The 15,820-nt window shown below is 39.6% G+C and overlaps 1 protein-coding gene across 2 annotated transcripts in view; it reads left to right on the top strand.

Annotated features, from left to right (window-relative positions):
• CREBRF (CREB3 regulatory factor) overlaps positions 1-15,820 on the top strand; it is a 59,511-nt gene that overhangs the window by 27,264 nt on the left and 16,427 nt on the right. For both annotated transcript variants that reach the window (XM_065905281.1, XM_065905282.1), the window contains exons 4-7: positions 346-1,432; positions 7,247-7,441; positions 9,316-9,505; positions 10,909-10,982. In XM_065905281.1, coding sequence (XP_065761353.1) covers positions 346-1,432; positions 7,247-7,441; positions 9,316-9,505; positions 10,909-10,982 — 1,546 coding nt within the window. The remainder of the gene's footprint in view (positions 1-345; positions 1,433-7,246; positions 7,442-9,315; positions 9,506-10,908; positions 10,983-15,820) is intronic.

Below are 15,820 nucleotides of genomic sequence, written 5' to 3'. Positions count from 1 at the left end.
TATTGTTTGCTTTATAAACGAAGCTTGTTTCTTAGAAGATCCCCAAATCCTTTCTGAGTTAAAGATCAGGAAATGTACACTTTCTCAGGAAGAGTGTTTGTAGTGAAGTTCAAGAGCCCTTGACCAATACATAAGTTTCTCAGGGGACATAGTTTCCCTCTGTGTGTTTTTTCCTTGCCCAAGGAAATGTTACTAAATGGATTGGTAGACTGACATGTAAGTAGTCTTTATCTTAAAACTGACCAAAGGTTGAGTACTGTTTACCTGATATAGGAAAGTGAGGCTATAGTTTATTAATTTTTTTCCTTAATTATGGTATGTGATATTTTTTTAAACCTTTCTCAGGATAGAGAGATGAACTACCAACAAAATCCTAGAGACAACTTCCTTTCTTTGGAGGACTGCAAAGACATTGAAAATCTGGAGTCTTTCACAGATGTCCTGGATAATGAGGGTGCTTTAACCTCAAACTGGGAACAGTGGGATACATACTGTGAAGACTTAACGAAGTACACCAAACTAACCAGCTGTGACATCTGGGGAACAAAAGAAGTGGATTACTTGGGTCTTGATGACTTTTCTAGCCCTTACCAAGATGAAGAGGTCATAAGTAAAACTCCAACTCTGGCCCAGCTTAATAGCGAGGACTCTCAGTCTGTTTCTGATTCCCTTTATTACCCTGATTCACTTTTCAGTGTCAAACAAAATCCCTTGGCCTCTTCATTCCCTGGTAAAAAGATCACAAGCAGAGCAGCTGCCCCTGTGTGTTCTTCTAAGACTCTTCAGGCTGAGGTCCCTTTGTCAGACTGTGTCCAAAAAGCAAGTAAACCCACTTCAAGCACACAAATCATGGTGAAGACCAACATGTATCATAATGAAAAAGTGAACTTTCATGTTGAATGTAAAGACTATGTAAAAAAGGCAAAGGTAAAGATCAACCCAGTGCAGCAGACCCGGCCTCTATTGAGCCAGGTTCATGCAGATGCAGCAAAGGAAAACACCTGCTACTGTGGTGCAGTAGCCAAGAGACCAGAGAAAAAAGGGACGGAGCCTCTGCAGGGTCATGCCACTCCAGCTTTGCCTTTTAAAGAAACCCAGGAACTTTTACTCAGTCCCCTGCCTCAGGAGGGGCCTGGGGCAATTGCAGCAGGAGAGAGTAGCAGCCTTTCTGCCAGCACATCGGTCTCAGATTCATCCCAGAAAAAAGAAGAGCACAATTATTCCCTTTTTGTCTCTGACAACCTGGGTGAACAGCCAACCAAATGCAGTCCTGAAGAAGATGAGGAGGATGAGGAGGATGTTGATGATGAGGACCATGATGAAGGATTTGGCAGCGAGCATGAACTTTCTGAAAACGAGGAAGAGGAAGAAGAGGAAGAGGATTATGAAGATGACAAGGATGATGACATTAGTGACACTTTCTCTGAACCAGGTATTATATTTGGAGGCTTACCAAACTGTTTCCTACTCTCTTGAAATAGAAAGTTTTGCTGTGGGCTTTCTTTGTCTGAGTTTGGAGATTAAATGACTTAGTATCTTGGTTTGGATATATAATTGTTTTTATCTATTCAAACAGTTTTAAAATAACCATTCTTGCTCATGTGTGGTTCATATACTAGTCCCTTGAGGGCTCCTTCTTAATTAATCTTATGTTAAGTGACCTGCCAAAAGTCACTCTTTTAGCAGCTGTGCAAAGATGCCAAACTCGGTTGGTTTAAAAATATTCCTATTTCTGCCTTTGTCCCTCTGTTAGACTTAAGGTAAGTTTGAAATCCCAAGAATGGTGAATCAAGTGATGATGGTTTATATTACTCATGCCTAATAACCAACAAAGCCTGTTTAATAATGAATAATGTAAAAGACAGCTTTTTCTTTGTGTCTGCTGCATCTTTCATTTGCACAGTATTTTTCCATTGAAGAAAAATACTTGCTTTAATTTAATGAGCATGAAGGAGTCTCTGCTCTGTTTATATACAGCACATTATAAATAAAAGGGAAAAAGAAAATGAAACCTGTGGGGAACTGGTTCACTTCAGCGTGTACGTGGTTGGGCTCTTGTCACTGTTGGCTCATGCAGTTTTTATTTATGAAAATGGTATTGCCAAGTGGCACAGAGTTAAAAATTCACAAAGAGGTGAAGATCTTCACATTTAAATGAAAGTTATTCAAAAATAATGTTGATACTATAACTTCTACATAAAAGACGAAGTTATTAAAAACTTTATGAATTGTCAAAGTGAGCCCTTTTGTTGTTGGAATTTGGGGTAATATAAGCATTGATATTTAATCTTCAGAAAGGTTTTTTAGCCATAGAAGGTGCAGCAGTAGCTATATTGTGGCCAGTGAAGCATATTATTGCTGAGAGACTTTCCTCTTAGTGAAATTTTTCTGTTGCATAAATGCTTAGATTTATGCATTTGATACAACTAAATTGTTTGGCTTGGGTGTAGTTTCAAGTAAGGAAAAGGTACTTTGCTGTGGAGGAACTGAGTTTATGCATTTCCTTTGGTTTACTTTCCAACTAGTCTCGATAGAACCAGTTGTCCTTTCTACTTAGCAAGAAAACTTTTCTGTCAGCCAGTTATTGAATCTGCTTTGAGTTGTTTGAAGGAGAGTTGTCTTTGCAGTTAGTGGTAAGTTATGTAGCGCCCTCCCATGGGGAGACCAGAGTGCTGTTAGTGGTCCTTACAGCCTGACACATCAGCCCTGTTGTTTTGAATCCCATATTTAGAATTAGGGTAGGAGGGAGGGGATGGATCGAGACAAGGAGTAATAACTAAGAAATGGAAAGTGTAGAGAAGAAAAATTTCTTTACCAGTTGACACTAAAAGGAATATATAAATACTCCTTATAAATATTTAAATATTCCTGAGGGAGTAAATTCTGCCATCACCAGTTAAGACGGGCAAGGACTATGCTGTTTATCCCACTTCTGGCTTTAGGTTTGCTTTTCTTTGACCTTTTTTTTTTTTTTTTTGGACGGGATCTTAGTTCCCTGACCAGGGATGGAACCTGGGCCCTTGACAGTGACAGCATGGAGTCCTAACCACTGGACCACTAGGGAATTCCCATTTTTCTTTGACTTTTAACTCCTTTTAAGTTCATCCTTGATCTTTTGACTTGGTTTCACCTGGATAAATGTGTTGAGAGATGAGTAGGTCCATGAAGAGAAACCACTTCATAACTTGACCTGCATGTCCATTTTCTCAGTCTTTTGACTCTTGTAGGGAAGGGTAAACCTTGTTACAGCTGGTGTTTTTCTGTCCTGCCATATTCTCTTGCCCTGACCTGGTAGGAGAACCCTGATTTTGTGAGTTTGTTGGTGTTAAGCAGCCAACACTGCTTTAAAACAGAGATGCATTAGCTGGCACTTGGCAAGGTGAAGCCTTCCTCTTGGTGCGATTTAACAATGCTAAATGTTTGGATGGCATTTAATTCACTCACTTCCAGTTGACTTGAAGTAAAACCTCTTTGGTTAGGATTACTTGGACGTTTCTCACAAATGTCAACAAATGAAATGCTTTAACCTCAAATCAGTGATATTTTGTGGTATTTTGGGGATTTATTCACATTTGCTAATGAAAATTTCCCTTCTTGGAAAAAAGAGCTAAACAGGCAACTTTAAGAATACAAATGTGAATTGGTGAGAAGCAAGAAGAAATTCTTTGAAGCAGAAAAGTGGGATGGTTATAGTTTCTTCAGAGTGCTAGTTTTAGAGTGGGTTGATTGGTTTAATTTGCAGCAGACAGTGTACAAAGGCCCTTTTGTGATGACTAGCTCCCTTGATGCTGTTTCTTGGCAGTTGGCTACAACAGTGCCTGAGTCTGCAAAGCTCCAGGAAAGGTGTAAAATGGAGTTTCAGTCCCTACTCTGGACTTGCTCCTAAGTCTTAATAGAGCCTATCCTGAGGACAGGCAGCAACTGTTTGGGGTCATGGAATTACATGGTTGTAAGGCTAGGATTTAGGCCCCCAGAATGAGAATTTAATTTGTAATTCCTATTAAACATTTTCATGATTGCCTTTACCAGCTTAATGGCAGTAACCTGCTCTAATCAAAGACGTGTGATCAGAATTTTAGGCGTCTATGTATGTCACCTTTTTGACTGCCTTTTGATAATTGTATCAGGAAGGAATGAATTAGATCAATATGGTGATCCATCAAATGAAAAGAAAATAGAAAAATCTCCATGGGAAATGTACATTTGTACATTAAAAAAATCACTGATTTGTTTTTTTAAAAAAAGGGAGGGGGATAATGCCTATCTTGTGTTAGACACTGTGTATGCTAGATTATTGGCTGTGCAGAGGTAAACAGAATTGACATGATACTTGTCTTTGTGTAACTTAGAGTTTAGTGGGTTTATTTACTGTTATGATTTCTTGGTCTTCTGATCTTATGTGTACTGTGACTTGACAAGAGAGAGAAGCAAGATGAGTGTTTCTTAAAATTTATTTGACCACAGAACTCACTTGGGATTGAGGGCATATTTTATAGTAATAGTGTTCCTAAGAACACACTTTGAGAAATACTTAATCATCTTAAATGCAAGACCAGTGATCTAGGAATATATTGAGTAACTTTTCTGCATGCTACTTGATTACAGTAGTCTTTAAATTGAAAGACTTGAACAAATCCTTTGTGTAGGAGAGAAGAAATCCAAATCCTAATGACTGGATTTAACATGGAATATATATGGGGAAAATTCTGTTCAGACCATTCAAGTGGATAGGCACAGGAAAGTAGGAAGCCAAATTGGAGCTGGAGTCATGGGGCCTGAGCCAGTCCCAGCTTTGCCAAATCACTTAAACCTCCATGAGCATGTTTGTGTAAATAGGGTTAATAACCTCTTCCTACGAGGTTCTTAGAAGCCTCAGATGAAATACCTGTGAGTACTCACAAAATATGTGAGTACATTAAGAGAGAGACTGTTTTGCCAGAAATTTAGGCCATCTGAGGAGCGTATCAAATAAAGTGTCGGGGAGATGGGTTGCCTGAGAAAGTTACATGTGAAAATGTTTCCTTTATACTTTGGACTGGGGTGGACTTAAATGTGGGACACCAGTTTTTGACACTGTTGGGAGTGTTTCAGTTGGTGCATCTGCCTGTGTTGAGGTATAGTCAAAGCTATGGTTTTTCCAGTAATGATGTATGGATGTGAGAACTGTACCATAAAGAAGGCTGAGTGCCAAAGAATTGATGTTTTCAAATTGTGGTGCTAGAGAAGACTTGAGAGTCCCTTGAACTGCAAGGAGATCAAACCAGTCAATCCTAAAGGAAACTAACCCTGAATATTCACTGGAAGGACTGTTGCTGCAGCTCTAATACTTTGGCCACGTGATGGTGAAGAGTCGACTTGTTGAAAAAGACCCTAATGCTGAGAAAGATTGAAGACAAAAGGAGAGGGGGATAGCAGAGGATGAGATGGTTAGATAGCATCACCAACTCAGTGAACATGAATTTGAACTAACTCCGGGAGATAGTGGAGGACAGAGGAGCGTGGTGTGCTGCATACAGTCCATGAGGTCGCAGAGTCGGATGTGACTTAGCAAACAACATATTCTGTGCACAGCCCTTTTGTACTTCTAAGATGGACATGCTCTGAGGGTATTTTAGTTTTACAAATCATCCTGTATTGGGTCAAACCAGTAGTTCCAGTGCCCCAGAATTAATTATTTTCTGAAACTTCCTATTAGTAGGGAAAATAGCTTCTTAAAAAGTGAAGTAAATTCAAATTGCTTCTGATAAAATATTAGTTAGAATAGGCATATGTTTTGTGTGAGAACTGTCATTCTTGTACTTTTACAAAAAGGATAGGGTGGGAAGTAGGAAGAAAACCACTTTTGCCTTACAGAATTCTGCCTGGTAGGTTACCATCCGAGAAATCCAATAGCTTTCTGTCTGGGAATATTTCAAATGCATAAATATTAGACAGAAGACATCAAAAAAAATTGTATGGTCTCTAAGTACCATCGTTAACCCATTAGTTATGTATATATATATATACCATTATACTTTGACATTCCTGTGACTGTATTTCCTTTTTTAAAAATTGAAGCATAGTTGATTTATGCAGTGTTGTGTTAGTTTCTGGTATGCAGCTAAATGATTAAGTTATGTATACATAAAATCTTTTTCATATTCTTTTCATTATAGGTTATTATGAGATATTGTATATAGTCCCCTACTGTGCAGTAGTATGTTGTTGTTTATATATATATAGTAGTTTCTGTCCACAAATTCCAAACTCTTAATTTATTCCTCCCCCCACTTTCCTCTTTGATAATCAGATTTATTTTCTATGTCTGTGAGTCTGTTTTGTAAAATAAGTTCATTTGTATCATATTTTAGATTCCACAAAGAAGTGATATCATATGGTATTTATTTTTCTTTGTATGACTTCACTTAATATGATAATCTCTATTTCCGCCCTTGTTGTTGCAAATGGCATGATTCAATTCTTTTTCATGGCTGAGCAGTACTCTGTCTTCTTTACCCACTCAGCTGTCAGTGGACGTTTAGGTGCTTCCGAGTCGTGGCTATTATAACAGTGCTGCTGTCAACACTGCGGTGCGGGTGTCTTTTTGAACTAGAGTTTTTCTTTGGATATGTGCCTGGGAGTAGAATTGCTGAATCCTGTGGCAACTCTGGTTTTTGAAGGATTCTTCATACTATTTTCCATAGTGACTCTACCAACTTACATTCCCGTCAACAAGCACATCCTCTCCAGCATTTATTGCTTTTGGACTTTTTAATGATGGCCATTCTGACTGGTGAGAGGTGTTACCCATTGTGGTTTTGATTTGTGTTTCTTTGACAATTAGCGATATTGAGCATCTTTTTCATGTGCCTGTTGGCCATCTGTATGTCAGCTTTGGGGAAATGTCTATTTAGGTGTCTGTCCATTTTTAGATTGAGTTGTCTTCCTGTGGCTGGATTTCATTATTCTCTCAATCTTATGTGATGATACAAAAAAAGTGTCATATACTAACCAAAGAGAAACCTAAGGAAGATACACAATGTAGTTATTTCTGTTTATTAATCTCTGAATATTTTATGAGTTAGAAATATCTATATTAAATATTATTTTTACAGATTTGGTTTATTATCTTTGACATGCTAATGATGTTTTCAGGTGAAATGTGTCAAGTAGTAAATAGAAGGAATCTTTTTGTTTTTCTTGATTGGTTTATTAAAATTTGTGGAACTTAAGAAATGTTGGGGGGTGGACATTTTCTTTTTTTAAGGCTATGAAAATGATTCTGTGGAAGACTTGAAGGAGATGACTTCAGTTACCTCTCGGAAAAGAGGTAAAAGAAGGTACTTCTGGGAGTACAGTGAACAACTCACACCATCACAGCAAGAGAGGATGCTGAGGCCATCTGAATGGAACCGAGAGACCTTGCCGAGTAACATGTATCAGAAAAATGGCTTACACCATGGTAAGAGGTTTTGATCATGCGTGTTGTGCGTGTCCCTCCCTCCCATCCTTCTTTCCTTCCTTTTTCTTTCTTTATTTCTTCTTATTTTTAAAATATAGTTGACCTTCAATATTACATTATTATAGTTTCGGGTATATTATGTAGTGACGTTTGCATGTACCATGAACACCACAAGGGCTTCCCTGGTGGCTCAGCTGGTTAAGAATCCACCTGCCATGCGGAAGACCTGGGTTCGATCCCTGGGTTGCGAAGATCCCCTGGAGAACGGAAATGCTACCCACTCCAGTATTCTGGCCTGGAGAATTCCATGGACTGCATAGTCCATGGGGTTGCAAAGAGTCAGACAGGACTGAGTGGCTTTCAGTTCATTTCATGATCACCATGATAATCAGTCTCAGTAACCATCTGTCTCTAATATTTTAAGTCACTTTTAAATAGAGATGGTAAACCACAATACTTAATCATTAAACATTATACATGGGTTCAACCCCTCCTAACAAATGGGGGAGTAGAGCAATAGAGCTGCTGTATTATATGCTATGATTGCTCTTCATTAGTGAATGGCTCTTTTCAGTTTTAACAGCCATCACCTAAACAAGGAGGAACGCTTGTGTAAAAATGATTTCTAGTCACTTCTTAGTCTACCTGTCCTACCCAGGAAATGACCAGGAGCCTGCTGATTGCTGACACGTTGAAGCTGCTGTTAGCAAGAAAGAAGGATTGGGGAGGAAGAGAATGGGCTCCTACCTCTGTCTTTCATTCTTATTCAGTCTCCAGGCCTAAATGTAAACAGGGAGATTGGAATCAAAATTGTGGTGGGAGAAGAGAGGATGGAAAGGAAAAGAAAGGAAGAATAATTGTGGAGAGAAGGAATGGAGTAGGAGAAACTAAACAGTAGGAATCAGGAGAAGCTTATGGTCTTAGGCCAGATTTCGACTATGAACCCAAGAGGGTGTAATTGAGTAGAATTTCTTCTGCACAAATTTTATTTTTACCTTAATCCAAAGTCTGTACTGAGAAGGTGGGGGGCACTAGTAGGTCTAAAACTCAATAAACAAGTTAAGTAGTCGCTCATGCTACAAATTTAAGTTGCTAAGCATTTTTGACACAGATGTTGTATCAGAAGTATATTCCTACCTCATTTTCCCTTTCCATAGCACTCAGGTCTGTATTCTCCTATCTTTCAGTGAATGAAAGACTTAGGTTTTTGACTTGGGATCAGTTTTCTGCCAGAAATGAAAAGACAGGTCCAATAAACAGGTCCAGGTAGCATGTAATGAGTTCTAGGAAAGTTGTTCAGGGTATTGCCATTAGAGGGCAGAGCCATCCCTGTTGCCTGCAGTGGTAGGAAAGGTCTTTCTGACAATTCTGTACTGTTGTTTATCAAACTGACTGAAGACAGAGTTTCTGAAAAGGCAATCCTTATTTGCTGGACTTATGAGTTCAACACAGGAATATATATGTCTGACAAATTTTCAGTTACAGCGGTATAAACGTCTTGGTTTGGGTAAAATTTCCAAATTTGTTCCTGACCATATACTATATCCTAGCCCTGATTTTTATGTGCAAATGAGCTTGCACTATAGTCCTGAGGTTTGATTATTACTTCCATGGAGATAATTAAGAATCTGTCATAGTGGGGCTGCAAACCTTAAGATGGAGAAGGATTGGGAAAAGGATAGAGTTGTGCCATATTACCTTCATTTCTTGCTGTCACAAGGTGGGAAGGAGAGGAGTCCAGCCCTCCTTCTGTAGATTGTTCACATGCTGAAAAAGAAAAGGGAAGAGAGAGATGGATTTTTAAATGTCTATAGAAAATGTATCTCTTGTTAAATAAAATGGTCTCACTTAAACTTCTCTTAAATCATCTATAGGAAAATATGCAGTAAAGAAGTCTCGGAGAACAGATGTGGAAGACCTGACTCCAAATCCTAAAAAACTACTCCAGATAGGCAATGAACTGCGGAAACTGAATAAAGTGATCAGTGATCTGACACCAGTCAGTGAGCTTCCCTTAACAGCCCGGCCAAGGTCAAGGAAGGAGAAAAATAAGCTGGCTTCCAGGTAAATGCTAATCATGTTCACTCATGGAGGTGAGGTTAGACTTAGTGAGCTTTCATAGAATAGATGGTCTTTAGCCATTTTTTCAGAAATATCCTTTTTATAAATAGTACAATGAGAGTATTATTATTTTTCCTTTGAAAATAAATGATGGTACTTATGCTTCATGGAATAAGTTTTTAAAGGGGAGAAGTGAATGAACTCAAAGGCCTTATATTGTAGTATAAAAATGAAAAATTTTATCGTAGCTTTGTTTTTTGTTTGTTTTGCAACAACTCCAGATTTTTTTAATTGAGGTATAATTTACTTGTCTTCCCTTTTAGTGTATTCTTCTGTGAGTTTTGGACAAACACATCCAATTATGTAACCACAACCATAATCAAGATACTGAACATTTTTATCACCTTAAAAGATTTCCTTTGTCTCTTTGTAAAACTGAACTCCTCTTACCCTGACTCCTCCCAACCACCAATCCGTTTTCTGTTCCTACAGTTGTGCCTTTTCTAGACTACAGATGGAATCATTCTCTGCAGCCTTTGAGTCTGACTTTGATTTCACACAGGATGAAATTGAGATTCATCCATGTTGTGTGGAGTAATAGTTTGATACTCTTTATTGATGGTAATAGATCTTTGAAATGATATATTAATACTCCAGTGTATCTGTTCACCAGGTGAAGGGTAGTTGAGTGGTTTCTAATTTTTGGGAGTTACGAATAAAGTCACCATAAACATTTACTTGAGTTTCTCAGGTGGCTTAGTGGTAAAGAATCTGCCTGCTAATGCAGGAGATGCGGGTTCAGTCCCTAGGTTGGAAAGGCCCCCAGGAGGAGGAAATGACAACCTACACTGGTATTCTGAAAAATCCCATAGACAAAGGAGCCTGGTGGGCTGCAGTCTATGGGGTCTCAAACAGTTGGACACAACAGAGCAACGGAGCACATACACACATTTACTTGCAGGTGTTTATGTGAACATAAGTTTTCATTTCTCTTGGGTAAATACCTAGTGTGTTTATAAGAAAATGCCAAAGTAGCTGTTTCCAAAGTAATGAAGTAAATTAAAAAAATATTTACTATTTTCCAAAGTAGCTGTATGTACTGTTCCACATTCCCTCAAGCAACATATGAGGGTTCCACTTACTTCACATCTTCTACAACACTTGATTGTCACTTTTTGTTTATTTTGGTATATTAGCCATAGCTTTATTTTTTGAATGGTGAAATTTTAAGAAATAAGTTTGGATAAATGATTATATTGTATGTTTTGGGTAATTGAGGCCCTTGATGTAAACATCAGTAGACAGTGATTTTTTTGGTTGCTATTAGAAAATGACAGCAGCAGAAAGGATATTCTGAATGTTCACTTTAAAAAAACAAGTGAAGTAATTGCTCCTTCCTTTCCCAGGGCTTGTCGGTTAAAGAAAAAAGCACAGTATGAAGCTAATAAAGTGAAATTATGGGGCCTCAACACAGAATATGGTAAGCCTACTCTTACATGAATTTGATTAATTTCCATTTACCTTGCTTACTGCTCTCTGTTTATTATTTGCTTTCCCTGTATTCTGCCCAGCTTTCAGCCAGCCTCTTGGATTTAATGCTTTGTTTTTGGTACCACTGGGCGCTGGTTGCTGCCGCGGGCTTTCTTTTGTTACGGAGCTTAAGCTCTAGGTGCACGGGCTTCTATAGTTGCAGCCTGTGGGCTCTGTAGTTGAGACTCGCAGCCTCCAGAGCTTGGGCTCAGTAGCTGTGCACGGGCTTTAGTTGCCCTGCAGCATATGGACTCTCCCTGGACCAGAGATCAAACCCGTGTCCCCTGTACCAGCAGGTAGTTTCTTGTCTACTGTACCTCCAGGGAAGTCCAGGCCAGCCTTTTTTGTTGTTGTTCATCCATTCAGTAAGCTATACTGTTATTTATTCATGTTTTTCTCTTAGTGTCTATCTGTGGCTCACCAAGCCAGATCTCTTGTGATCATGGTAATCTCTGACTTTAATTTTACAGTTGTGTGTGAAGTTAGCCAGTGTTATTGACCAATGTATATTTTAACCTTTGAGTGAATAGTTTGGAAATGTGTTTTACAAATGTGATTGCTCATTAGAATCATCTGTGTGTACATATTAAACTACAGATTTCTAGACTTCTCCCCAGATTCTCTGAACTACAACCTATGCAAGTAGAACCCAGAAATCCATATTTTTAATGTTACCCCAGATGCCTCTTATGCAGCCATTCTAGTACTTATTTGGGATCTGTTGGTTTAGATCAGTGCTTTCTGATCGTTCACATCCTGGCACATGCAGGAAACTCATCTCTAAGGCATCCTGGAGTATAATGGAGTAGACTGCTCATGGGAGGAGGCCCCTGTGGGTTGACAGTGAAAGTGAAAATCATTCGGTCGTGTCCAACTCTTTGCAACCCCATGGACTGTATAGTCCATGGAATTTCCAGGCCAGAATACTGGAGTGGGTAGCTGTTCCCTTCTCTGGGGGATCTTCCTAACCTAGGGATCAAACCCAGGTCTCCTGCATTGCAGGCGGATTCTTTACCAGCTGAGCCACCAGGGAAAGCGACTCATCATCTCACACACTTGGAACCTTTTTATGGTGAACTAAAGGGTGGGGCGGAGAAGGCCATGGCACCCCACTCCAGTACTCTTGCCTGGAAAATCCCATGGATGGAGGAGCCTGGTAGGCTCAGCCCATGGGATCGCTGAGTCGGACACGACTGAGCGACTTCACTTTCACTTTTCACTTTCATGCATTGGAGAAGGAAATGGCAACCCACTCCAGTGTTCTTGCCTGGAGAATCCCAGGGATGGGGGAGCCTGGTGGGCTTCCGTCTATGGGGTCGCACAGAGTCAGACATGACTGAAGTGACTTAGCAGCAGCAGCAGCAGAGGGTGGGGAAGCTCTGCTTTTGATCTTCTATAATAAGGACCACCCCTCTCTCCCCCTTGCTTGGTTACTCTTCCTTATGCCTCGTGTCATAAGAGCTCATATGTTCCTTTGCCTCTAAAATTGTCCTCTTCATTGTCAGTTAGCTGTTGGGCTAAGCTGTATCTGAAAGTGGAACAGTGGCTAAATGATTATTATTTGTTTCCAGAGATTTTCTTAACTCCAGCATGATGTCTGGCACATAAATGCTCAATAAGTGTTGTGCACGCACGTGTGCTCAGTCACTACGTTGTGTTCAGCTCTTTGCCACCCCACAGACTGTAACTCCCCAGGCTCCTCTGTCCTTGTGATTCTCCAGGCAAGGATACTGGAGTGGGTTGCCATTTCCTTTTCTAGGAGACCTTTCTGACCGAGGGATTGAACCCGGGTCTCCTGCCTTGGCAAGTGGATTCTTTACCACTGAGCCACTAGGGAAATACAATTGTTGTGCAGTTTTTCTGAATCCACTGCCTTGATTATCTTGTTTCCATTTGTGAGAGTAGAAAGAGGATTCCCAACCGTGATGTTTACAACTTGTGAAAAGAACTCATGGTTTTATTTATTAACGGCCACACAGGCACTCTAATCAAGGTAAACAAATTAGATAAAACAATAGTTAGTTGTTGGAATAAAGATCGATCCATTTTCCTATTTTCCTATTCTTGCTTTTTAAAGCATTTTGACTTTGAACTCTGTGTGTGTGTGTATACACACACAGTTAAGGCTCAACATTCAGAAAACAAAGATCATGGCATCCAGTCCCATCACTTCATGACAAATAGATGGAGAAACAGTGGAAACAGTGGCAGACTTTATTTTGGGGGGCTCCAAAATCACTGCAGATGGTGACTGCAGTCATGAAATTAAAAGACGCTTACTCCTTGGAAGAAAAGTTAGACCAACCCAGACAGCATTTTAAAAAGCAGAGACATTACTTTGCCAACAAGGTCCATCTAGTCAAGGCAATGGTTTTTCCAGCAGTCATGTATGAATGTGAGAGTTGGACTATAAAGAAAGCTGAGCACCGAAGAATTGATACTTCTGAACTGTGGTGTTGGAGAAGACTCTTGAGAGTACTTGGACCGCAAGGAGATCCAACCAGTCAATCCTAAAGGAAATCAGTCCTGAATATTCATTGGAAGGACTGATGCTGAAGCTGAGACTCCAGTACTTTGGCCACCTGATGTGAAGAGCTGACTCACTGGAAAAGACCCTGATGCTGGGAAAGATTGAAGGCAAGAGGAGAAGGGACAATAGAGGATGAGATGGTTGGATGGTATCACTGACTCAATAGACATGAGTTTGAGTAAACTCCGAGAGTTGATGATGGACAGGGATGCCTGGCATGCTGCAGTCCATGGGGTCACAGAGTTGGACACGACTGAACTGAAGTATATATATAATGATTGCAATGTCACGGGCATTCATATTTCATTTTATAATAGAACCTGACTGACTCACAATGCAGGGAGATGTGGTAGGTCACTGGAACCCTTCTAGGTCTCTCTTTCTCTGGATGCATGTAGGCATATAACTGTGTGTCATTCAGTTAATAAATTTATCCATAATCATGTACATCTGTATGGCCATATATTTTTGTGCTTGTATATATGTATGTGCAGGCCCACGAACACATATTTTCTGTGTTCTGGGGTGGGGAACAATTGGGAAATTGGTTAAGGGCCAGGAATATGTGTGTTTCTGAATGTGTTCCTCTATTTCAAATTGAGTTTTTGATGGCCTTTAATTTTTTTTATTTCCAAAGCTAACTTAAAGCCTGTAGATATATTCATGTAGGAAAAAAACTTAGCTCTAGGTGCATTTTCTTCTCAATTAACCCAGAGGAAAAGGACCTTCTCATTCATTTTCCTCTTCCACATCTGTCTTACATGCTTCTCTTTTCCAGTCTTGAGAAGAGCAGCCTTGACTTGGTTTAGAAGACATGTCAGAAGCAATGTAGTAGTTGCTACTTCTGTGTAGTTTGCCACATGTATATATTTTTTATAATTAAATTTATTTATTTTTAATTGAAGGATAATTGCTTTACAATATTGTGTTGGTTTCTGCCAGATTACATGTGGTTTGCAAGTTCTTCCCATCGAACATACATATATCTCTCAAGGGAATGGTACCCCTGAGTCCTCTAAATATTGGGAGTCACTGTTAACTGCTTTGTGGAACACTTTTATCCGTTACCTATTGACCCAATGGTTTCTAGAATCAGTGACATTGGAAACAGATTTTGGGACTTGGGAACCATAGGGCTGCCAACTTTATATTTTGCCACATGAGGACATTAAAATGAATGTCATCTACAATTACTGTCATTTCATGCAGGGAGGAATATTTTAGTGTTAGAAAATTAAGACAGGCATAATCTCAGACTAAAGTTAGATTTATGAAAAATATATTGTCCTTGTCCATTTTAATTTGTCATCAGCTAGCACTGTTCCAAGGACTAGCTTCAGGGCCCACTACTGTCGTCCTCATCCTGTCCTTTGCTACCAAACCTCTTCCTCCTCTTGATTCCTTCTACCAAAGCTCACAGGAGCTCTGTGAGCTCTGTGAGTCAAATGTAGATTTGTTGACTCAGAATGAGAAGTAAAGCTACTAAGAGGACTGGACATTCATCCTGATTAACATAGTTTATCCCCAAACAAGCTATGTAAGGTTAAAATTTTGGAAGATTCTTGGATGATCACGAAATCAGAACAGGAGGGATCTCTTAAGAGACTTCGGGTTTTTCCCTGGTGGCTCAGACGGTAAAGAATTTGCCTGCAATACAGGAGACCCAGGTTCTATCTCTGGGTTGGGAAGATCCTCTGGAGAAGGGAATACTGAAGAGATCCTTCAATATTCTTGCCTGGAGAATTCCATGGACAGAGCAGCCTGGTGGGCTACAGTTCATGGAGTCATGAGAGAGTCTGACACAACTGAGTGATCTGAATAACTTAGAAATTTAAGGTTGGTTCTCATTTTCTGAGCCAGATGCTTTTATCTCCTCACCTAGAAGTTTTTGATGGTAGAACCCTTCACCTCTGCCCTCCCTGCCCCAGTGTTCTGGCATGGACACTGCCCAGGTCGAGAAGAGCTGTTCTGCTGTTTCAGTTTTTAGTGCTCTTTTCACTTTTAAAGAAGTGAGCTGATTTACTTTACCTATTGAGGATGGGGAACCTTTTACCTTCTCATAAGTCCAGCCTGCATGTAAATGTCCTTATTTATATTTAATGGTTTTCCCTCTCGTGTATTTGAGAAACAAGCATAAATTTCTTGTTTCAATTAGCCTCCAACTAATAAAAATAAAGAAACAAAATTTCTTGTTTCATGTGGTTTCAGGAGTCAGCTGTGCTTTCCTTGTTTAGTGACACATTTTTTAATATATTGTC

The sequence above is a fragment of the Muntiacus reevesi genome, chromosome 14, assembly GCF_963930625.1.
Source record: "Muntiacus reevesi chromosome 14, mMunRee1.1, whole genome shotgun sequence".
Lineage (NCBI taxonomy): Eukaryota > Metazoa > Chordata > Mammalia > Artiodactyla > Cervidae > Muntiacus > Muntiacus reevesi.
This window is presented reverse-complemented; position numbering and strand designations above follow the sequence as displayed.